This window comes from Hyperolius riggenbachi, chromosome 2 (genome assembly GCF_040937935.1).
Source record: "Hyperolius riggenbachi isolate aHypRig1 chromosome 2, aHypRig1.pri, whole genome shotgun sequence".
NCBI classification, from domain to species: domain Eukaryota; kingdom Metazoa; phylum Chordata; class Amphibia; order Anura; family Hyperoliidae; genus Hyperolius; species Hyperolius riggenbachi.
In genome coordinates, this window is record NC_090647.1 from 571844528 (window position 1) to 571868938 (window position 24411).

Consider the following 24411-nt stretch of genomic DNA (forward strand, 5'->3'; position numbering starts at 1 on the left):
AGGAGCTTATGGAGTCTGCAGAGGAAGAGAGAGAGGCAGGGTCAGAGCATATACTCTGCATGGGAAGAGAGAGCTGAGGTAAGAGTATACAGAGTCTGCAGGGGCGGGTCAGCGCATACAGTCTGTGTGGAGGAGAGAGGAGGGGTCAGAGCATATAGAGTCTGCGGTGAAAAAAAGAGGAGGGGAGGAGCTTATATTGTCTGCGGGGAGGAGAGGGGTTGGGTCGGAGGATATAGAATCAGCGGGGGAGGAGAGGGGCGGGCTCAGAGCATAGAGTCTGCAGGGGAGGAGAGAGGCGGGTCATAGCTTATAGAGAGAATAAAAGTAGAATATAGGCGTATACCGTATTTTCCGCCATATAAGACGCACTTTTTCTCCCTAAAAAATGGGGAGAAAAAGTCCCTGCGTCTTATATGGCAAAGGCAGGGAATCCCCGACTTATGAACACCCGCCGATACGAACCGCGACCCGCCGTCATCGGGGATTCCCTGCCTGCTCTCTCCTGTGCCTCTGCTTCCCTTCTCTGTGTCCCCGCTGCCCGTGTATAGCGGCAGGCTTTGCCTCCCCATGTCGCCGCATGCTGTCCCGCTGTCCCCATATACAGTAGCGGCAGGCTTTGCCTCCCCATGTCGCCGCATGCTGTCCCGATGTCCCCGCTGCCCGCCTATAGCTGCAGGCTTTACCTCCCCCATGTCGCCGCATGCTGTCCCGATGTCCCCGCTGCCCGCCTATAGCTGCAGGCTTTGCCTCCCCCATGTCGCCGCATGCTGTCCCGATGTCCCCGCTGCCCGCCTATAGCTGCAGGCTTTGCCTCCCCCATGTCGCCGCATGCTGTCCCGATGTCCCCGCTGCCGGTGTATAGAGGCAGTCTCTTACCTTTCCAGCAGCGCCCGCGGGGACAGCCGACCTCTTCACTGCTGCACTTCTCGCTCTAGTGTTGGCTTGTACTGATGACGCGTCATCAGTACAAGCCAACACTAGAGCGAGAAGTGCAGCAGTGAAGAGGTCGGCTGTCCCCGCGGGCGCTGCTGGAAAGGTAAGAGACTGCCTCTATACACCGGCAGCGGACAGCATGCGGCGACATGGGGGAGGCAAAGCCTGCAGCTATAGGCGGGCAGCGGGGACATCGGGACAGCATGTGGCGACATGGGGGAGGCAAAGCCTGCAGCTATAGGCGGGCAGCGGGGACATCGGGACAGCATGCGGCGACATGGGGGAGGTAAAGCCTGCAGCTATAGGCGGGCAGCGGGGACATCGGGACAGCATGCGGCGACATGGGGAGGCAAAGCCTGCCGCTACTGTATATGGGGACAGCGGGACAGCATGCAGCGACATGGGGAGGCAATGCCTGCCGCTATACACGGGCAGCGGGGACATGGGGACAGGAAGCAGTGACATGGGGGAGGCAAAGCCTGCCTACATACACTTAAACTGGCAGCCGGGACACGGGGACAGGAAGCGAGGACATGGGGGAGGCAAAGCCTGCCGCTATTCACTATTGAAAAAGAGAGCAGGGACACACGCTAAGTGGCTAACTGTAGCAGGGACACAGGAGAGAGAAATGGCAACACAGGGGAGTGGTGACACCTGGGGGAACAGACGGACACCTGGGAACAGAGTGGGGACTCCTGGGGGCAACAGGACACCTGGGAACAGAGTGGGGACTCCTGGGGGGAACAGAAGGACACCTGGGAACAGAGTGGGGACTCCTGGGGGGAACAGAAGGACACCTGGGAACAGAGTGGGGACTCCTGGGAGGAACAGAAGGACACCTGGGGGAACAGAACGGGACACCTGGGAAAAAGTGGGCACTCCTGGGGGGAACGGAATGACACATGAGGGGACAGAAGGACACATGGGGGGACAGAAGGACACATGGGGGGACAGGCGACACCTTTTGGGGGAGAACAAAGTACAGGACGCTCCTGGAACATGGACGCACCAGGTTTAGTAAATATATATTTTTTTTCCTGGTTTTTGCCCTCTAAACCTGGGTGCGTCTTATATTCCGGAGCGTCTTATACGGCGAAAAATACGGTATATAGAGTGGCTGATGTGACCACATGAACACATCCCTCTCCCTGCACTAGTGACCTCAGCGTGGCAGCAACGCATTGTGTGATTTAGTAGCTGGTTGCTGATTGGCTGGCTTATAGATAATAGCTATCAGCTGATTGGCTGGCTTATAGATAATGGCTGGTTGCTGATTGGCTGGCTTATAGATAATGGCTGGTTGCCGATTGGCTGGCTTATAGATAATGGCTGGTTGCTGATTGGCTGGCTTATAGATAATGGCTGGTTGCCGATTGGCTGGCTTATAGATAATGGCTGGTTGCTGATTTGCTGGCTTATAGATAATGGCTGTCAGCTGATTGGCTGGCTTATAGATAATAGCTGTCAGCTGATTGGCTGATGGCACAGCGATACATTACATGTGAGGAATATCGGGGAGAGCAGAAAGCCAGGCAGATACTCACGTAGAAATGTTCCAGTTGGAAGAGGTAGGTGAAGGGCTGGAGGTGTGTGCAGCTCTGGGGGAGGGGCAGAGGGTAGAAGCTGACACAGAAGCTGAAGGGCAGAGATAGCGAGCGATTCTTTTGCCACGTCACTTCCCACACGTAGAAAAGGAACTGCTGACTTTGGAGGTCCTGCAAGAAGCACAAAACATTCTGATGTCACAAGGGGCGGAGCTGCAGCTCCTGGGGGGCGGGGACAGGAAGCCTGAGGGAATTCACTGGTTTCAGTATAACACATGATAGGTTACCTGCATGTCTGGGGAGAGCAGGGATAGGGGACTCACTGGTTTCAATACAACCCATGATAGGTTACCTGTAGATTCTGGGGAGAGGAGGGGTGGAGCAGCAGCTCCTCAGAGGCAGGGATAGGAAGTCTGAGGGGACTCACTGATTTCAGTATAACACATGATAGGTTAGCTGTAGATTCTGGGGAGTGGAGGAGAAGAGCTGCAGCTCCGAAGAGGCGGGGATAGGAAGCCTGTGGAGATGTACTGATTTCAATATAACACATGATAGGTTACCTGTAGGTCTGGGGAGAGGAGGGGCAGAGCTGCTGCTCCTCAAAGGCGGGGATAGGAAGCCTAAGGGGACTCACTGATTTCAGTATAACACATGATAGGTGACCTGTCTGTCTGGGGAGAGGAGGGACGGAGCTGCAGCTCCTCAGAGGCAGGGATAGGGGACTCACTGATTTCAATACAACACATGATAGGTTACCTGTAGATTCTGGGGAGAAGAGGGGTGGAGCTGCTGTTCCTCAGAGGCAGGGATAGGAAGCCTGAGGGGACTCACTGTTTCAATACAACACATGATAGGTTACCTGTAGATTCTGGGGAGTGGAGGAGAAGAGCTGCTGCTCCTCAGAGGCGGAGATAGGAAGCCTGAGGGGACTAACTGATGTCAGTATAACACATGCTAGATTACCTGTAGATTCTGGGGAGAGGAGGGGTGGAGCAGCAGTTCATTAGAGGCGGAGATAGGAAGCCTGATGGGACTAACTGGTTTCAATACAACACATGATAGGTTACCTGTAGATTCTGGGGAGAAGAGGGGTGGAGCAGCAGCTCCTCAGAGGCAGGGATAGGAAGCCTGAGGGGACTCACTGTTTCAATACAACACATGATAGGTTACCTGTAGATTCTGGGGCGTGGAGGAGAAGAGCTGCTGCTCCTCAGAGGCGGAGATAGGAAGCCTGAGGGGACTAACTGATGTCAGTATAACACATGCTAGATTACCTGTAGATTCTGGGGAGAGGAGGGGTGGAGCAGCAGTTCATTAGAGGCGGAGATAGGAAGCCTGATGGGACTAACTGGTTTCAATACAACACATGATAGGTTTCCTGTAGATTCTGGGGAGAGGAGGGGTGGAGCAGCAGCTCCTCAGAGGCGAGGATAGGAAGCCTGAGGAGACTTACTGATCTCAGTATGACACATGATAGGTTACCTCTAGGTCTGGGGAGAGGAGGGGCGGAGCTGCAGCTCCTGGGAGGCAGAGATAGGAAGCCTGATGGGACTAACTGATGTCAGTATAACACATGATAGGTTACCTCTAGGTCTGGGGAGAGGAGGGGCGGAGCTGCAGCTCCTCAGAGGCGGAGATAGGAAGCCTGATGGGACTAACTGATTTCAGTATAACACATGATAGGTTACCTGTAGATTCTGGGGAGAGGAGGAGCAGAGCTGCAGCTCCTCAGAGGCGGGGATAGGAAGCCTGTGGAGATGTACTGATTTCAGTATAACACATGATAGGGTACCTGTAGGTCTGGGGAGAGGAGGGGCGGAGCTGCAGCTCCTGGAAGGCGGTGAAAGGAAGCCTGAGGGGTCTCACTGATTTCAGTATAATAAATGGTAGGTGACCTGTCTGTCTGGGGAGAGGAGGAGCAGAGCTGCAGCTCCTCAGAGGCGGGGATAGGAAGCCTGAGGAGATGTAATGATTTCTGTATAACACATGATAGGTTACCTGCATGTCTGGGGCATGAAGGGGGCGGAGCTCAAGATCTTGGGAGGAGGTGAGGGAGCTGTTTGACAGCTGAAAATTAAAGCCACACGTGTTCTCCACACAGACTTGGATATACTTCCTGCAAAAAAATGAAGAGGTTAAAAATATAATTTGAAGCACAAAAAAAGCAGGAAAACTGTGTACTCCTCCTGCACCCCGACACACGGCGTACTCCGCCTGCACCCCGACACACGGCGTACTCCGCCTGCACCCCGACACACGGCGTACTCCGCCTGCACCCCGACACACGGCGTACTCCGCCTGCACCCCGACACACGGCGTACTCCGCCTGCACCCCGACACACGGCGTACTCCGCCTGCACCCCGACACACTGCGTACCCCGACACACGGCGTACTCCTCCTGCACCCCGACACACTGCGTACTCCGCCTGCACCCCGACACACTGCGTATTCCGCCTGCACCCCGACACACGGCGTACTCCGCCTGCACCCCGACACACGGCGTACTCCGCCTGCACCCCCCGACACACGGCGTACTCCGCCTGCACCCCGACACACGGCGTACTCCGCCTGCACCCCGACACACGGCGTACTCCTCCTGCACCCCGACACACGGCGTATTCCGCCTGCACCCCGACACACGGCGTACTCCTCCTGCACCCCGACACACGGCGTACTCCGCCTGCACCCCCCGACACACGGCGTACTCCGCCTGCACCCCGACACACGGCGTACTCAGCCTGCACCCCGACACACGGCGTACTCAGCCTGCACCCCGACACACGGCGTACTCAGCCTGCACCCCGACACACGGCGTACTCAGCCTGCACCCCGACACACGGCGTACTCAGCCTGCACCCCGACACACGGCGTACTCAGCCTGCACCCCGACACACGGCGTACTCAGCCTGCACCCCGACACACGGCGTACTCAGCCTGCACCCCGACACACGGCGTACTCAGCCTGCACCCCGACACACGGCGTACTCAGCCTGCACCCCGACACACGGCGTACTCAGCCTGCACCCCGACACACGGCGTACTCAGCCTGCACCCCGACACACGGCGTACTCAGCCTGCACCCCGACACACGGCGTACTCAGCCTGCACCCCGACACACGGCGTACTCAGCCTGCACCCCGACACACGGCGTACTCAGCCTGCACCCCGACACACGGCGTACTCCGCCTGCACCCCGACACACGGCGTACTCCGCCTGCACCCCGACACACGGCGTACTCCGCCTGCACCCCGACACACGGCGTACTCCGCCTGCACCCCGACACACGGCGTACTCCGCCTGCACCCCGACACACGGCGTACTCCGCCTGCACCCCGACACACGGCGTACTCCGCCTGCACCCCGACACACGGCGTACTCCGCCTGCACCCCGACACACGGCGTACTCCGCCTGCACCCCGACACACGGCGTACTCCGCCTGCACCCCGACACACGGCGTACTCCGCCTGCACCCCGACACACGGCGTACTCCGCCTGCACCCCGACACACGGCGTACTCCGCCTGCACCCCGACACACGGCGTACTCCGCCTGCACCCCGACACACGGCGTACTCCGCCTGCACCCCGACACACGGCGTACTCCGCCTGCACCCCGACACACGGCGTACTCCGCCTGCACCCCGACACACGGCGTACTCCGCCTGCACCCCGACACACGGCGTACTCAGCCTGCACCCCGACACACGGCGTACTCAGCCTGCACCCCGACACACGGCGTACTCAGCCTGCACCCCGACACACGGCGTACTCAGCCTGCACCCCGACACACGGCGTACTCAGCCTGCACCCCGACACACGGCGTACTCCGCCTGTACCCCGACACACGGCGTACTCCGCCTGTACCCCGACACACGGCGTACTCCGCCTGCACCCCCTGACACACGGTGTACTCCGCCTGCACCCCCTGACACACGGCGTACTCCGCCTGCACCCCCTGACACACGGCGTACTCCGCCTGCACCCCCTGACACACGGCGTACTCCGCCTGCACCCCCTGACACACGGCGTACTCCGCCTGCACCCTCTGACACACGGCGTACTCCGCCTGCACCCCGACACACGGCGTACTCCGCCTGCACCCCGACACACGGCGTACTCCGCCTGCACCCCGACACACGGCGTACTCCGCCTGCACCCCGACACACGGCGTACTCCGCCTGCACCCCGACACACGGCGTACTCCGCCTGCACCCCGACACACGGCGTACTCCGCCTGCACCCCGACACACGGCGTACTCCGCCTGCACCCCCGACACACGGCGTACTCAGCCTGCACCCCGACACACGGCGTACTCAGCCTGCACCCCGACACACGGCGTACTCCGCCTGCACCCCGACACACGGCGTACTCCGCCTGCACCCCCGACACACGGCGTACTCCGCCTGCACCCCGACACACGCCGTACTCCGCCTGCACCCCGACACACGCCGTACTCCGCCTGCACCCCGACACACGCCGTACTCCGCCTGCACCCCGACACACGCCGTACTCCGCCTGCACCCCGACACACGCCGTACTCCGCCTGCACCCCCCGACACACGGCGTACTCCGCCTGCACCCCCCGACACACGGCGTACTCCGCCTGCACCCCGACACACGGTGTACTCCGCCTGTACCCCGACACACGGCGTACTCCGCCTGTACCCCGACACACGGCGTACTCCGCCTGCACCCCGACACACGGCGTACTCCGCCTGCACCCCGACACATGGCGTACTCCGTCTGTACCCCGACACACGGCGTATTCCGCCTACACCCCGACACACGGCGTACTCCGCCTGCACCCCGACACACGGTGTACTCCGCCTGCACCCCGACACACGGTGTACTCCGCCTGCACCCCGACACACGGTGTACTCCGCCTGCACCCCGACACACGGTGTACTCCGCCTGCACCCCGACACACGGTGTACTCCGCCTGCACTCCGTCACACACGGTGTTCTGCCTGCACTCCGTCACACACAGTGTTCTGCCTGCACTCCGTCACACACAGTGTTCTGCCTGCACTCCGTCACACACAGTGTTCTGCCTGCACTCCGTCACACACAGTGTTCTGCCTGCACTCCGTCACACACAGTGTTCTGCCTGCACTCCGTCACACACAGTGTTCTGCCTGCACTCTGTCACACACAGTGTTCTGCCTGCACTCTGTCACACACAGTGTTCTGCCTGCACTCTGTCACACACAGTGTTCTGCCTGCACTCTGTCACACACAATGTTCTGCCTGCACTCTGTCACACTGTGTAATGGAATGCTGGTCACCTTGTTCCGGAGGACAGTAACGTGTGCTGGGCCTTCAGTGGGAGATGGAAGGTCAGGCTGATGATGGTGGAATAAATGGACCACGGACAGTCCACAGTTACCTGCAGACACAGAACAAGAATGTCAGTCTCCGTGACAACCACAAGTCATGAACCCCGCCCCAGGCTACGTACCCGCTGCTCCGTAATGCTGCTCCGCGGATCCTGTGCCTCTTTTCCTCTCCGCAGAACCTCGCCGTTCACCAACCGTCCCATTTCTGGCAACAGGCAGACCACTTCAACCTCAAACTCCATGAGATGATAGGGCGGAGCCGGAGGCAGGGAGATGCTGGTCACCTTGTCTGATCGCTGAATGGTGAGTGCGCCGACAGACACGCCCCCTGCACAGAGGAATGGGAGAGGTCAGTAATCCGATACCCCTGACAGACACGCCCCTTGCACAGAGGAACAGGAGAAGTCAGTAACCAGACACCCTTGAAAGAGACGCCCCCTGCACAGAATAACAGAAGATGTCAGTAATCCGATACCCCTAACAGATATGCCCCCTGCACAGAGGAACGGGAGATGTCAGTGACCCGATGCCCCCTGCACAGAGGAACGGGAGATGTCAGTAACCCAATGCCCCCTGCACAGAGGAACGGGAGATGTCAGTAACCCAATGCCCCCTGCACAGAGGAACGGGAGATGTCAGTAACCCGATACCCCTAACACCCACCCCTGCACAGAGGAACGGGAGAGGTCAGTAACCCAATAACCCTGACAGATACGCCCCCTGCACAGTGGAACAGGGATGTCAGTAACCCGATACCCCTGACAGATACGCCCTCTGCACAGAGTAATGGGAGATGTCAGGGCGAGGCCAGCCAGTAACCTAAAACCCCTGAAAGACCCTCCCTTCGCACAGATGAACAGGAGATGTCAGTAACCCGATACCCAAGACAGTCACACCTCCTGCACAGATAAACTGGAGATGTCAGCAACCATATACCCCTGACACACTCCCCCTGCATAGAGGAACAGGAGATGTCACCCGATACCCCTAACAGACGCCCCCTGCACAGAGGAACAGGAGATGTCAGTAACCCGATACCCCTGACAGACACGCCCCCTGCACAGAGGTACAGGAGAAGTCAGCAACCTGATACCCCTGACAGACACGCTTCCTGCATAGAGGAACAGGAGTTGTCAGGGCGAGGCCAGTCAGTAAGTGGATACCCCTGACAGACACACCCCCTGCACAGAGGAACAGGAGATGTCAATAACCCAGACACTCCCCCCGCACAGATGAACAGGAGATGTCAGTAACCCAATATCCCTGACATACACCCCCCCCCCCCCACACAGAGGAACGGGAGATGAGTGGGTGAGGCCACTCAGTCACCTGATACCCCTGACAGACACACCTCCTGCACAGAGGAACAGGAGATGTCAATAACCCGATACCCCTGACAGACACACCCCCCTGCACAGAGTAATGGGAGATGTCAGGGCGAGGCCAGCCAGTAACCTAAAACCCCTGAAAGACCCTCCCCTCGCACAGATGAACAGGAGATGTCAGTAACCCGATACCCAAGACAGTCACGCCCCCTGCACAGATGAACTGGAGATGTCAGTAACCAGATACCCCTGACACACTCCCCCTGCATAGAGGAACAGGAGATGTCACCCGATACCCCTAACAGACGCCCCCTGCACAGAGGAATGGGAGATGTCAGTAACCCGATACCCCTGACAGACACGCCCCCTGCACAGAGGTACAGGAGAAGTCAGCAACCTGATACTCCTGACAGACATGCCCCCTGCATAGAGGAACAGGAGTTGTCAGGGTGAGGCCAGTCAGTAAGCGGATACCCCTGACAGACACACCCCCTGCACAGAGGAACAGGAGATGTCAGTAACCCAATACCCAGAACAGACTCACCCCCTGTGCAGATGAACAGGAGATGTCAGTAACCCAATACCCAGAACAGACACACCCCGTGCAGATGAACAGGAGATGTCAGTAACCAGATACCCGACAGATCCGCCCCCTGCATAGAGGAACAGGAGATGTCAGTAACCCAATATCCCTGACAGACACGCCCCCCCGCACAGAGGAATGGGAGATGTGTGGGCGAGGCCAGTCAGTAACCTGATACCCCTGACAGACACAACCCCCGCACAGAAGAACAGGAGATGTAAATAACTCAATATACCTGACAGACACGCCCCCATACAGAAGAACAGGAGATGTCAGGGCAAGGCCAGTCAGTAACCCGATACCTGACAGACACGCCCCCCACCCCGCAAGGCCAGTCAGTAACCTAATACCCCTGACAGACACTCCCCCCGCACAGATGAACTGGAGATGTCAGTAACCAGATACCCCTGACATACACACCCCCACACAGAGGAACGGGAGATGTCAGTAACCCAATATCTTTGACATACACACCCCCACACAGAGGAACAGGAGATGTCAGTAACCCGATACCCCTGAGATACACTCCCCCTGCATAGAGGAACAGGAGATGTCAGTAACCCGATACCCCTGACAGATACGCCCCCTGCACAGATGAACAGGAGATTTTAGTAACCCGATACCCCTGACAGATACGCCCTCTGCACAGAGGAACAGGAGATGTCAGTAACCCGATACCCCTGACAGACACGCCCCCTGCATAGAGAAACAGGAGATGTCAGTAACCCAATATCCCTGACATACACACCCCCACACAGAGGAACGGAAGATGTCAGTAACCCGATACCCCTGACAGACACGCCCCCTGCATAGAGGAACAGGAGATGTCAGGGCGAGGCAAGTCAGTATGCGGATACCCCTGACATACACACCCTCCGCACAGAGGAACAGGAGATGTCAGTAACCCGACACACACGCCCCCTGCACAAAAGAATGGGAGATGTCAGCGCAAGGCCAGTCAGTAACTTGATACCCCTGACAGACACGCCCCCCTGCACAGAGGAACAGGAGATGTCAGCGCAAGGTTAGTCAGTAACCTGAAACCCCAGACACGCCCCTGCACAGATGAACGGGAGATGTCAGCGCAAGGCCAGTCAGTAACCTGATACCCCAGACATGCCCCATGCACAGGATGAACAGATGTCAGGGCAAAGACAGTCAGTAATCTGATACCCCAGACACGCCCCCTGCACAGATGGACAGATGTCAGGGCAAGGCCAGTCAGTAACCTGATATCCCAGACATGCCCCTGCACAGAGGAACGGGAGATGTCAATAACCCAACATCCCTGACAGACACGCCCCCCCTGCACAGAGGAACAGGAGATGTCAGTAACCCGATACCTCTGACAGACGCCCCCTGCACAGAGGAACAGGAGATGTCAGTAACCTGATACCCCTGACAGACACGCCCCCCGTACAGAGGAACAGGAGATGTCAGTAACCCGATACCCCTGACACGCCCCCTGCACAGAGGAACAGGAGATGTCAGTAACCCGATACCCCTGACAGACATGCCACTCGCACCGAGGAACAGGAGATGTCAGTAACCTGATACCCCTGACAGACACGCCCCCCACACAGAGGAACAGGAGATGTCAGTAACCCGATACCCGACAGACACCCACGCCCCCCCCCCCCCACACACAGAGGAACGGGAGATGTCAATAACCTGATACCCCTGACAGACACGCCCCCCCCGCACAGAGGAACAGGAGATGTCAGTAACTCGATACCCAACAGACACGCCCCCACACAGAGGAACGGGAGATGTCAATAACCCAATATCCCTGACAGACGCCCCCTGCACAGAGGAACAGGAGATGTCAGTAACCTGATACCCCTGACAGACACACCCCCTGCACAGAGGAACGGGAGATGTCAGTAACCCAATATCCCTGACATACACACCCCCACACAGAGGAACAGGAGATGTCAGTAACCCAATATCCCTGACATACACACCCCCACACAGAGGAACGGAAGATGTCAGTAACCCGATACCCCTGACAGACACGCCCCCTGCATAGAGGAACAGGAGATGTCAGTAACCCGCCACACACGCCCCCTGCACAGAAGAATGGGAGATGTCAGCGCAAGGCCAGTCAGTAACTTGATACCCCTGACAGACACGCCCCCCTGCACAGAGGAACAGGAGATGTCAGCGCAAGGTTAGTCAGTAACCTGAAACCCCAGACACGCCCCTGCACAAATGAACGGGAGATGTCAGTGCAAGGCCAGTCAGTAACCTGATACCCCAGACATGCCCCATGCACAGATGAACAGATGTCAGGGCAAGGACAGTCAGTAACCTGATACCACAGACACGCCCCCTGCACAGATGGACAGATGTCAGGGCAAGGCCAGTCAGTAACCTGATATCCCAGACATGCCCCTGCACAGAGGAACGGGAGATGTCAATAACCCAACATCCCTGACAGACACGCCCCCCCTGCACAGAGGAACAGGAGATGTCAGTAACCCGATACCTCTGACAGACGCCCCCTGCACAGAGGAACAGGAGATGTCAGTAACCTGATACCCCTGACAGACACGCCCCCCGTACAGAGGAACAGGAGATGTCAGTAACCCGATACCCCTGACACGCCCCCTGCACAGAGGAACAGGAGATGTCAGTAACCCGATACCCCTGACAGACACGCCACTCGCACCGAGGAACAGGAGATGTCAGTAACCTGATACCACTGACAGACACGCCCCCCACACAGAGGAACAGGAGATGTCAGTAACCCGATACCCGACAGACACCCACGCCCCCCCCCGCCCCCCACACACACACAGAGGAACGGGAGATGTCAATAACCTGATACCCCTGACAGACACGCCCCCCCCCCCCGCACAGAGGAACAGGAGATGTCAGTAACCCGATACCCAACAGACACGCCCCCACACAGAGGAACGGGAGATGTCAATAACCCAATAACCCTGACAGACGCCCCCTGCACAGAGGAACAGGAGATGTCAGTAACCCGATACCCCTGACAGACACGCCCCCGCACAGAGGAACAGGAGATGTCAGTAACCCGCTACCCCTAACAGACACGCCCCCCCCCCCCCCCCGCACAGAGGAGCAGGAGATGTCAGTAACCCGATACCCCTGTCAGACGCCCCTTGCACAGAGGAACGGGAGATGTCAGTAACCCGATACCCCTGACAGACATGCCCCCCGCACAGAGGAATGGGAGATGTCAGTAACCCGACACCACTGACAGACACGCCCCCGCACAGAGGAACAGGAGATGTCAGTAACACGATACCCCTAACAGACACGCCCCCCCCCCCCCCCCCGCACAGAGGAGCAGGAGATGTCAGTAACCCGATACCCCTGACAGACATGCCCCCCGCACAGAGGATTGGGAGATGTCAGTAACCCGATACCACTGACAGACATGCCCCCCGCACAGAGGAGCAGGAGATGTCAGTAACCCGACACCACTGACAGACACACACCCCGCACAGAGGAACGGGAGATGTCAGGGCAAGGTCAGTCGGTAACCTGATACCCCCCAAACAATTAAATCCAGCAGGTATGCAGAGCTGGGAACTGGCAGAGATCTCAGAGTCCCCTGGAAGACAGGGAGGTGTGCTTACCGTGGCTGTTCTGGAATATAGAGGCCTTGGTATCTGGCGCTGGTATGATAGGCATTGTGTCAGCATTACTAAGCTGCAAGGTGTCACCTTCCTTCACCCGGTAATGTCCAGTCGTCACTGTAAACTTTAACCTCTGGGGGACCCCAGCAAGGAGGCAATCTACAGAGAAAACACAGGAAATATTACACACTCCGCACAATCTGTTTAGCCGTGTAATAGATGGGGGCATATGGCAGCTGTGTAATATGGGAAGACACATGGCAGTCGTATAATAGATGGGGGCATATGGCAGCTGTGTAATATGGGAAGACACATGGCAGTCGTATAATAGATGGGGGCATATGGCAGCTGTGTAATATGGGAAGACACATGGCAGTCGTATAATAGATGGGGGCATATGGCAGCTGTGTAATATGGGAAGACACATGGCAGTCGTATAATAGATGGGGGCATATGGCAGCTGTGTAATATGGGAAGACACATGGCAGTCGTATAATAGATGGGGGCATATGGCAGCTGTGTAATATGGGAAGACACATGGCAGTCATATAATAGGTGGGGGCATATGGCAGCTGTGTAATATGGGAAGACACATGGCAGTCGTATAATAGATGGGGGCATATGGCAGCTGTGTGTTATGGGAAGACACATGGCAGTCGTATAATAGATGGGGGCATATGGCAGCTGTGTAATATGGGAAGACACATGGCAGTCGTATAATAGATGGGGGCATATGGCAGCTGTGTAATATGGGAAGACACATGGCAGTCGTATAATAGATGGGGGCATATGGCAGCTGTGTAATATGGGAAGACACATGGCAGTCGTATAATAGATGGGGGCATATGGCAGCTGTGTAATATGGGAAGACACATGGCAGTCGTATAATAGGTGGGGGCATATGGCAGCTGTGTAATATGGGAAGACACATGGCAGTCGTATAATAGATGGGGGCATATGGCAGCTGTGTAATATGGGAAGACACATGGCAGTCGTATAATAGATGGGGGCATATGGCAGCTGTGTAATATGGGAAGACACATGGCAGTCGTATAATAGGTGGGGGCATATGGCAGCTGTGTAATATGGGAAGACACATGGCAGTCGTATAATAGATGGGGGCATATGGCAGCTGTGTAATATGGGAAGACACATGGCAGTCGTATAATAGATGGGGGCATACGGCAGCTGTGTAATATGGGAAGACACATGGCAGTCGTATAATAGGTGGGGGCATATGGCAGCTGTGTAATATGGGAAGAAACATGGCAGTCGTATAATAGGAAGAGGGAACATGACAGCTGTATAACATAGAAAGACACATAGCTGCTGTATAATAGATGGGGGCATATGGCAGCTGTGTAATATGGGAAGACACATGGCAGTCGTATAATAGATGGGGGCATATGGCAGCTGTGTAATATGGGAAGACACATGGCAGTCGTATAATAGGAAGAGGGAACATGACAGCTGTATAACATAGAAAGACACATAGCTGCTGTATAATAGATGGGGGGCATATGGCAGCTGTGTAATATGGGAAGACACATGGCAGTCGTATAATAGATGGGGGCATATGGCAGCTGTGTAATATGGGAAGACACATGGCAGTCGTATAATAGGAAGAGGGAACACGACAGCTGTATAACATAGAAAGACACATAGCTGCTGTACAATAGAAGGGGGCACACGGCTGCTGTACAATAGAAGGGGGCACATAGCTGCTGTACAATAGAAGGGGGCACACAGCAGCTGTATAATAGAAGGGGGCACACAGCAGCTGTATAATATGGGAAGACACATGGCAGTCGTATAATAGGAAGAGGGAACATGACAGCTGTATAACATAGAAAGACACATAGCTGCTGTACAATAGAAGGGGGCACACGGCAGCTGTATAATAGAAGGGGGCACACAGCAGCTGTATAATAGAAGGGGGCACACGGCAGCTGTATAATAGAAGGGGGCACACGGCAGCTGTATAATAGAAGGGGGCACACGGCAGCTGTATAATAGAAGGGGGCACACGGCAGCTGTATAATAGAAGGGGGCACACAGCAGCTGTATAATAGAAGGGGGCACACGGCAGCTGTATAATAGAAGGGGGCACACGGCAGCTGTATAATAGAAGGGGGCACACGGCAGCTGTATAATAGAAGGGGGCACGCGGCAGCTGTATAATAGAAGGGGGCACACGGCAGCTGTACAATAGAAGGGGGCACGCGGCAGCTGTATAATAGAAGGGGGCACACGGCAGCTGTACAATAGAAGGGGGCACACGGCAGCTGTATAATAGAAGGGGGCACACAGCAGCTGTATAATAGAAGGGGGCACACGGCAGCTGTATAATAGAAGGGGGCACACGGCAGCTGTATAATAGAAGGGGGCACACAGCAGCTGTATAATAGAAGGGGGCACACGGCAGCTGTATAATAGAAGGGGGCACACAGCAGCTGTACAATAGAAGGGGGCACACGGCAGCTGTATAATAGAAGGGGGCACACAGCAGCTGTATAATAGAAGGGGGCACACGGCAGCTGTATAATAGAAGGGGGCACACGGCAGCTGTATAATAGAAGGGGGCACACGGCAGCTGTATAATAGAAGGGGGCACACGGCAGCTGTATAATAGAAGGGGGCACGCGGCAGCTGTATAATAGAAGGGGGCACGCGGCAGCTGTATAATAGAAGGGGGCACACGGCAGCTGTACAATAGAAGGGGGCACACGGCAGCTGTATAACATAGAAAGACACATAGCTGCTGTACAATAGAAGGGGGCACACGGCAGCTGTACAATAGAAGGGGGCACACAGCAGCTGTATAATAGAAGGGGGCACACGGCAGCTGTATAATAGAAGGGGGCACACGGCAGCTGTATAATAGAAGGGGGCACACGGCAGCTGTATAATAGAAGGGGGCACACGGCAGCTGTATAATAGAAGGGGGCACGCGGCAGCTGTATAATAGAAGGGGGCACGCGGCAGCTGTAGAACAGAGGGAGACACATGGCAGTCGTATAATAGGAAGAGGGAACATGACAGCTGTATAACATAGAAAGACACATAGCTACTGTACAATAGAAGGGGGCACACGGCAGCTGTATAATAGAAGGGGGCACACAGCAGCTGTATAATAGAAGGGGGCACACGGCAGCTGTATAATAGAAGGGGGCACACGGCAGCTGTATAATAGAAGGGGGCACACGGCAGCTGTATAATAGAAGGGGGCACGCGGCAGCTGTAGAACAGAGGGAGGCACATGGCAGATCTCAAAACCACTTTTCCCTCATGAGCTCTGTCTTATAAAACATGGCCCTGTGTCCCAATACAGATCCGTAGGCAATGTTGCTTGTCTGACACATCACGCTACAAGAGGGAGGGGCAGAGACAGTGCAGCCCCCGCAGAGCTGCTGGTAAAGCTGTGCATGTAATAATGGAGGCATGGACACAATACCTGGGGGAACGCCCGTCAATTAGGGAGGGGCTACTGCTCGGATTGCATCATCACGCTACAAAAGGGAGGGGCAGAGACAGTGCAGCCCCCGCAGAGCTGCTGGTAAAGCTGTGCATGTAATAATGGAGGCATGGACACAATACCTGGAGGAACGCCCGTCAATTAGGGAGGGGCTACTGCTCGGATTGCATCATCACGCTACAAGAGGGAGGGGCAGAGACAGTGCAGCCCCCGCAAAGCTGCTGGTAAAGCTGTGCATGTAATAATGGAGGCATGGACACAATACCTGGGGGAACGCCCGTCAATTAGGGAGGGGCTACTGCTCGGATTGCATCATCACGCTACAAGAGGGAGGGGCAGAGACAGTGCGGCCCCCACCGAGCTGCTGGTAAAGCAGTGTATGTAATAACGGAGGCATGGAGAGAACACAATACCTGGAGGAACGCCCATCACTTAGGGAGGGGCTACTGCTCGGATTGCATCATCCTGCTACAAGAGGGAGGGGCAGACAGTGCGGCCCCTGCAGAGCTGCTGGTGAAGCTGTGTATGTAATAATGGAGGCATGGAGAGAACACAATACCTGGAGGAACGCCCATCACTTAGGGAGGAGCTACTGCTCGGATTGCATCATCACGCTACAAGAGGGAAGGGCAGAGACAATGCGGCCCCCGCAGAGCTGCTGGTGAAGGGGTGTATGTAATAATGGAGGCATGGAGACAATACCTGGAGGAACGCCCGTCAATTAGGGAGGGGCTACTGCTCGGATTGCATCATCACGCTACAAGAGGGAGGGGCAGAGACAGTGCAGCCCCCGCAGAGCTGCTGGTAAAGCTGTGCATGTAATAATGGAGGCATGGACACAATACCTGGGGGAACGCCCGTCAATTAGGGAGGGGCTACTGCTCGGATTGCATCATCACGCTACAAGAGGGAGGGGCAGAGACAGTGCGGCCCCCACCGAGCTGCTGGTAAAGCAGTGTATGTAATAACGGAGGCATGGAGAGAACACAATACCTGGAGGAACGCCCATCACTTAGGGAGGGGCTACTGCTCGGATTGCATCATCCTGCTACAAGAGGGAGGGGCAGAGACAGTGCGGCCCCCGCAGAGCTGCTGGTGAAGCGGTGTATGTAATAATGGAGGCATGGAGAGAGCACAATACCTGGAGGAACGCCTGTCACTTAGGGAGGGGCTACTGCTCGGATTGCATCATCACGCTACAAGAGGGAGGGGCAGAGACAGTGCGGCCCCCGCCGAGCTGCTGGTAAAACGGTGTATGTAATAATGCAGGCATGGAGAGAACACAATACCTGGAGGAACTTCCGTCACTTAGGGAGGGGCTACTGCTCGGATTGCATCATCCTGCTACAAGAGGGAGGGGCAGAGACAGTGCGGCCCCTGCAGAGCTGCTGGTGAAGGGGTGTATGTAATAATGGAGCCATGGAGAGAACACAATACCTGGAGGAACGTCCGTCACTTAGGGAGGGGCTACTGCTCGGATTGCATCATCACGCTACAAGAGGAAGTTGCAGAGACAGCTCAGCCCCCGCAGAGCTGCTGGTAAAGCTGTGTATGTAATAATGGAGGCATGGAGAGAACACGATGCCTGGAGGATCACCCGTCACTTAGGGAGGGGCCACTGCTCGGATTGCATCATCACGCTACAAGAGGGAGGGGCAGAGACAGTGCGGCTCCCGCAGAGCTGCTGGTGAATGGGGTGTATGTAATAATGGAGGCATGGAGAGAACACAATACCTGGAGGAACACCTGTCACTTAGGGAGTGCTACTGCTCGGATTGCATCATCACGCTACAAGAGGGCGGGGCATAGACAGTGCGGCCCCCGCAGAGCTGCTGGTGAAGGGGTGTATGTAATAATGGAGGCATGGACATGATACCTGGAGGATTGTCTGTCACTTAGGGAGGGGCTACTGCTCGGATTGCATCATCACACTACAAGAGGGAGGGGCAGACACAGTGCGGCTTCCGCAGAGCTGCTGGTGAAGCGGTATATGTAATAATGGAGGCATGGAGAGAATACGATACCTGGAGGAACGCCCATCACTTATGGAGGAGCTACTGCTCGGATTGCATCATCATGCTACAAGAGGGAGGGGCAGAGACAGTGCGGCCCCCGCAGAGCTGCTGGTGAAGGGGTGTATGTAATAATGGAGGCATGGACATGATACCTGGAGGATTGTCTGTCACTTAGGGAGGGGCTACTGCTCAGATTAAATCATCCTGCTACAAGAGAGAGGGGCAGAGACAGTGCGGCCCCCCCAGAGCTGCTGGTAAAGCGGTGTATGTAATAATGGAGGCATGGAGAGAACACAATACCTGGAGGAACGCCCATCACTTAGGGAGGGGCTACTGCTCGGATTGCATCATCCTGCTACAAGAGGGAGGGGCAGACAGTGCGGCCCCTGCAGAGCTGCTGGTGAAGCTGTGTATGTAATAATGGAGGCATGGAGAGAACACGATACCTGGAGGAATGCCCAGGAATGCCCATCACTTAGGGAGGAGCTACTGCTCGGATTGCATCATCACGCTACAAGAGGGAGGGGCAGAGACAGTTTGGCCCCCTTAGAGCTGCTGGTAAAGGGGTGTATGTAATAACGGAGGTATGGAGAGAACACAATACCTGGAGGAACGCCCATCACTTAGGGAGGGGCTACTGCTCGGATTGCATCATCCTGCTACAAGAGGGAGGGGCAGACAGTGCGGCCCCTGCAGAGCTGCTGGTGAAGCTGTGTATGTAATAATGAAGGTATGGAGAGAACACAATACCTGGAGGAACGCCCATCACTTAGGGAGGAGCTACTGCTCGGATTGCATCATCACGCTACAAGAGGGAGGGGCAGACAGTGTGGCCCCTGCAGAGCTGCTGGTGAAGGGGTGTATGTAATAATGGAGGCATGGACATGATACCTGGAGGAACGTCCGTCACTTAGGGAGGGGCTACTGCTCGGATTGCATCATCCTGCTACAAGAGGGAGGGGCAGGGACAGTTTGGCACCCGCCGAGCTGCTGGTAAAGCAGTGTATGTAATAATGGAGGCATGGAGAGAACACAATACCTGGAGGAACGTCTGTCACTTAGGGAGGGGCTACTGCTCGGATTGCATCATCATGCTACAAGAGGGAGGGGCAGAGACAGTGCGGCCCCCGCAGAGCTGCTGGAGAAAGGGGTGTATGTAATAATGAAGGCATGGAGAGAACATGTTACCTGGGGGAACGCCCATCACTTAGGGAGGGGCTACTGCTCAGATTGCATCATCATGCTACAAGAAGGCGGGGCAGAGACAGCTCAGCCCCCGCAGAGCTGCTGGTGAAGGGGTGTATGTAATAATGGAGGCATGGACATGATACCTGGAGGAACGTCCGTCACTTAGGGAGGAGCTACTGCTCGGATTGCATCATCCTGCTACAAGAGGGAGGGGCAGAGACAGTGCGGCTCCCGCAGAGCTTCTGATGAAGGGGTGTATGTAATAATGGAGGCATGGAGAGAACACAATACCTAGAGGAACGCCTGTCACTTACCACTCAGCGGCTCCACCTTCAGCTGAGGCTCCTGGGAGTAAACGTCATATTGCACTATGGGGTACACATGTGGGAGGAGCAGCTGCACGTTGCTGAAGGATGCTGTAAGCTGCCGTAACGTGTAAGTGCCCGCCTCCTGCGCCTGCGTGCAAAACAGAGGATTAGAGGAGCACTCACTATCACGTGGCGCTAAGCGGGACATGTGATAATAGAGTGGACTAGAACCCAAATGGAGATGTGTGTACTTAAGCAGAATGGACCCTTTAACCCAACGGGGTCTTAAGAATAGGAAAACAGAAGATTCTGCAGTAGCACATAGGTAAGTATAGCTCTTTACTGACAATAAAGCAGAGAGGTAGCCATGAACAAGTCTTTTTTCAAGCTGTGTTGGCTCTCTCTGACACACACAACACCACTGTTTAACCACTCACTGCACCAGCTGCAGTATAATCACGTCTTCAGCGGCCCCTCTCACTCCCGCACGGGTACTCATCGGCGACCTGTTAGCACGGAGATGAATGAAAGCAGTTCCAATTCATTGATCGAAGTCCCTATGTAAATGACCGCTGGCATCAATGAGATACTGCGATCATTTGTAACTAGGAAGTAAACACGTCCATTCATGACTTAAAGTACGCTAATAGGAAATAATGTGTGAGGACATCTTGTGGCCAAATAGTAAAATTACACCTGCATACATTTATTTTAATAAAAAGCCCGACACTTACATTTAAAATTAACTTCTTACCTCCCACACTCTCCCATAGTAGCCAAATACATTTTTGGGGGGTTAAAAAGAAATGACAATTAAAAAAAAAAAATAGTTACCTAAGTAACTGAACTTTTTTAATATGTATGTCAAGAGGGTATATTGCTGTTATTATTGTATTTATGGGCTTGTAATTAGTGATAGACGTAAAACTGCAAAAATGCACCTTTATGTCCAAAAACCATATTGTTGCCATACATTGTACTGAGGAAATACTTTAATCGTTGCAATAACTGGGACAAAAGGGCAAATAAAATGTGTGTATTTTAGCCACAATAGAACGTTTTATTATAATACTATAATGGCCGAAACCTGAGAAATTATTTTTTTCCATTTTTTTCTTATTATTCCCATCAAAATGCATTTAGAATAAAATAATTCTAAGCATAATGTACATAAGGTACTACCCAAAGAAAGCTTAATTGGGGGCAAAAAAACCAAGATGTAGTAAATTGTGCTTGCGATTAGTAGCGATTAAGTAATTGGCTAAAAATGGAGGAGTGCTGACAGGTGAAAATTGCTCTGGTCCTAAAGGGGAAAAACCCCTCAGTGGTCAAGTGGTTAAATACTCTCTGGAATGCTAGCTACACACCATACAATTCTATGTTAGATTTTCTGTTAGTTTTACCTTCCAACATGTTGGAAAAACATCTATCTGGCAGGTAAAACTAACAGAAAATTGTATGGTGTGTAGCTAGCATAAGACATTGCAAGCACCAATCAGAGAACGCCAGGGGAGAGGAGGACCTGATAGGGAACTGCACCTACCAACCTGAATAGAAAACCATTGGTAAATAACTACACCAAAAACACATTCACAAAAGCTGAACTTACCAATGAGGGGACCTGATGGAAGGTAAGTATCGGCAGAGCACCAATGCTCTCTTCTGCCCGCCCACCTCCGCTATGTGTGCCAATCACGTCGGAAGAAACACAGCGTCACGAAAAGCAAGAGCCGCCTTGTCACCAATACGGTGCATGTTGCGTAAGATGACGACGACGCTAGCAACGCTACGTTACGTCCCCCGCCTGTAATCAGACAGCGGGACACCACGATCGTAATGCCACATAGTGTATGGATCGCGCCTGTTGCCCGGCAACCTCAAGTAACCAAAAAACCCTGAAAACCAAGTAGCCAGCGGTACAGGGAAAATGTGTGAACGGCACACAGTGATGCCCATACAGCATCAGAATACCATACACTGATCTGTATTAGTATAGCGAGAACATATATAATCAGATACATGTCCAGGTACCGCCTTACAGAGAACCCGATGTGGGTTGGAAGAATGTTATCTGCATACAGAGGCTGGATCTGCGTATACAGCCCAGCCTCTGTTGCTATCCCAAACCCCCCTAAGGTCCCCCTGCACTCTGCAATCCCTCATAAATCACAGCCACGCTGCTGCCAAACAGCTTGTCAGAGCTGGCTGTGTTTATCTATATAGTGTCAGTCTGCTGCTCTCCCCGCCCCGCCTGCATCCCTTCCCTCCCTGCTGATTGGAGGGAAGGGACGGGGGCAGGGACCGGAGCTATGCAGGAGGTGGGGGAGCAGCTGAGACTGACACTACAGATGTAAACACAGCCTCACAGCACGGCTGTGATTTATGGGTGATTGCAGAGTGCAGGGGGATCTTAGTGGGGTTTGGCATAGCAACAGAGGCTGGGCTGTATAGGCAGATCCAGTCTCTGTATGCAGATAACATTCTTCAAACACACCTCGGGTTCTCTTTAAAGGGCAAACGCATCAGAGGTGGACAAGGACACAGCGGGATATAAAATGGAGGAAGTAAGTAAAGCGCATACGCCGGCAGGAAACTGATGGTACACAGTAACAAAGGCTACCTGTCAGATAAGCAGTATGGTTCTGCACTGAGATATGGCCTTGGCATTGGTTGTAGGCGTGGACTTGGTAGGGGTGGGTGTGGTTTATTTACAAATGATCATATGATTTACCTGATTATAATTGATGGATCAGTCTTTACTTCTCCTGTGACACTTTAGGTAGCCTTTGTTATTATAGTTTTCATGCACCATCAGTTTACAGCAGCACTTTGCCTACGTCCTCCTTCAGCTTTTACCAAACACCAAACCAAGGCGATAAAAGTCATGTGCAAGTTACAGAAATATGTCATCTTGTGTTTGTTTTCCTTATTACTCTAGTGGCTCCTCCCCACTCTGATCAGGACTAGTGGCTCCTCCCCACTCTGATCAGGACTAGTGGCTCCTCCCCACTCTGATCAGGACTAGTGGCTCCTCCCCACTCTGATCAGGACTAGTGGCTCCTCCCCACTCTGATCAGGACTAGTGGCTCCTCCCCACTCTGATCAGGACTAGTAGCTCCTCCCCACTCTGATCAGGACTAGTGGCTCCTCCCCACTGTGATCAGGACTAGTGGCTCCTCCCCACTGTGATCAGGACTAGTAGCTCCTCCCTACTCTGATCAGGACTATTAGCTCCTCCCCACTCTACTCAGGAATAGTAGCTCCTCCCCAATCTTATCAGGACTAGCGGCTCCTCCCCAATCTGATCAGGACTAGCAGCTCATCCCTACTCTGATTAGGACTAGTAGCTCCTCCCTACTCTGCTCAGGACTAGTGGCTCCTCCCCACTCTGATCAGGACTAGTGGCTCCTCCCCACTCTGATCAGGACTAGTGGCTCCTCCCCACTCTGATCAGGACTAGTGGCTCCTCCCCACTCTGATCAGGACTAGTGGCTCCTCCCCACTCTGATCAGGACTAGTAGCTCCTCCCCACTCTGATCAGGACTAGTGGCTCCTCCCCACTGTGATCAGGACTAGTGGCTCCTCCCCACTGTGATCAGGACTAGTAGCTCCTCCCTACTCTGATCAGGACTATTAGCTCCTCCCCACTCTACTCAGGAATAGTAGCTCCTCCCCAATCTTATCAGGACTAGCGGCTCCTCCCCAATCTGATCAGGACTAGCAGCTCATCCCTACTCTGATTAGGACTAGTAGCTCCTCCCTACTCTGCTCAGGACTAGTGGCTCCTCCCCACTCTGATCAGGACTAGTGGCTCCTCCCCACTCTGATCAGGACTATTAGCTCCTCCCCACTCTACTCAGGAATAGTAGCTCCTCCCCAATCTTATCAGGACTAGCGGCTCCTCCCCAATCTGATCAGGACTAGCAGCTCATCCCTACTCTGATTAGGACTAGTAGCTCCTCCCTACTCTGCTCAGGACTAGTGGCTCCTCCCCACTCTGATCAGGACTATTAGCTCCTCCCCACTCTACTCAGGAATAGTAGCTCCTCCCCAATCTTATCAGGACTAGCGGCTCCTCCCCAATCTGATCA

At 54.7% G+C, this 24411-nt stretch overlaps 1 protein-coding gene across 3 annotated transcripts in view; it reads right to left on the reverse strand.

Moving 5' to 3' along the window:
• Window positions 1-24411, reverse strand: part of TRAPPC10 (trafficking protein particle complex subunit 10) — a 159363-nt gene that overhangs the window by 14784 nt on the left and 120168 nt on the right. For all 3 annotated transcript variants that reach the window (XR_011026590.1, XR_011026591.1, XM_068271035.1), the window contains exons 15-20: window positions 20327-20468; window positions 13335-13493; window positions 7938-8143; window positions 7765-7865; window positions 4476-4593; window positions 2478-2648 (exon numbers count right to left, since the gene is read on the reverse strand). Coding sequence is in view for 1 of the 3 variants with exons in the window: in XM_068271035.1 (XP_068127136.1) it covers window positions 2478-2648; window positions 4476-4593; window positions 7765-7865; window positions 7938-8143; window positions 13335-13493; window positions 20327-20468 (897 nt within the window). In the remaining 2 variants the exon portion in view is untranslated. The remainder of the gene's footprint in view (window positions 1-2477; window positions 2649-4475; window positions 4594-7764; window positions 7866-7937; window positions 8144-13334; window positions 13494-20326; window positions 20469-24411) is intronic.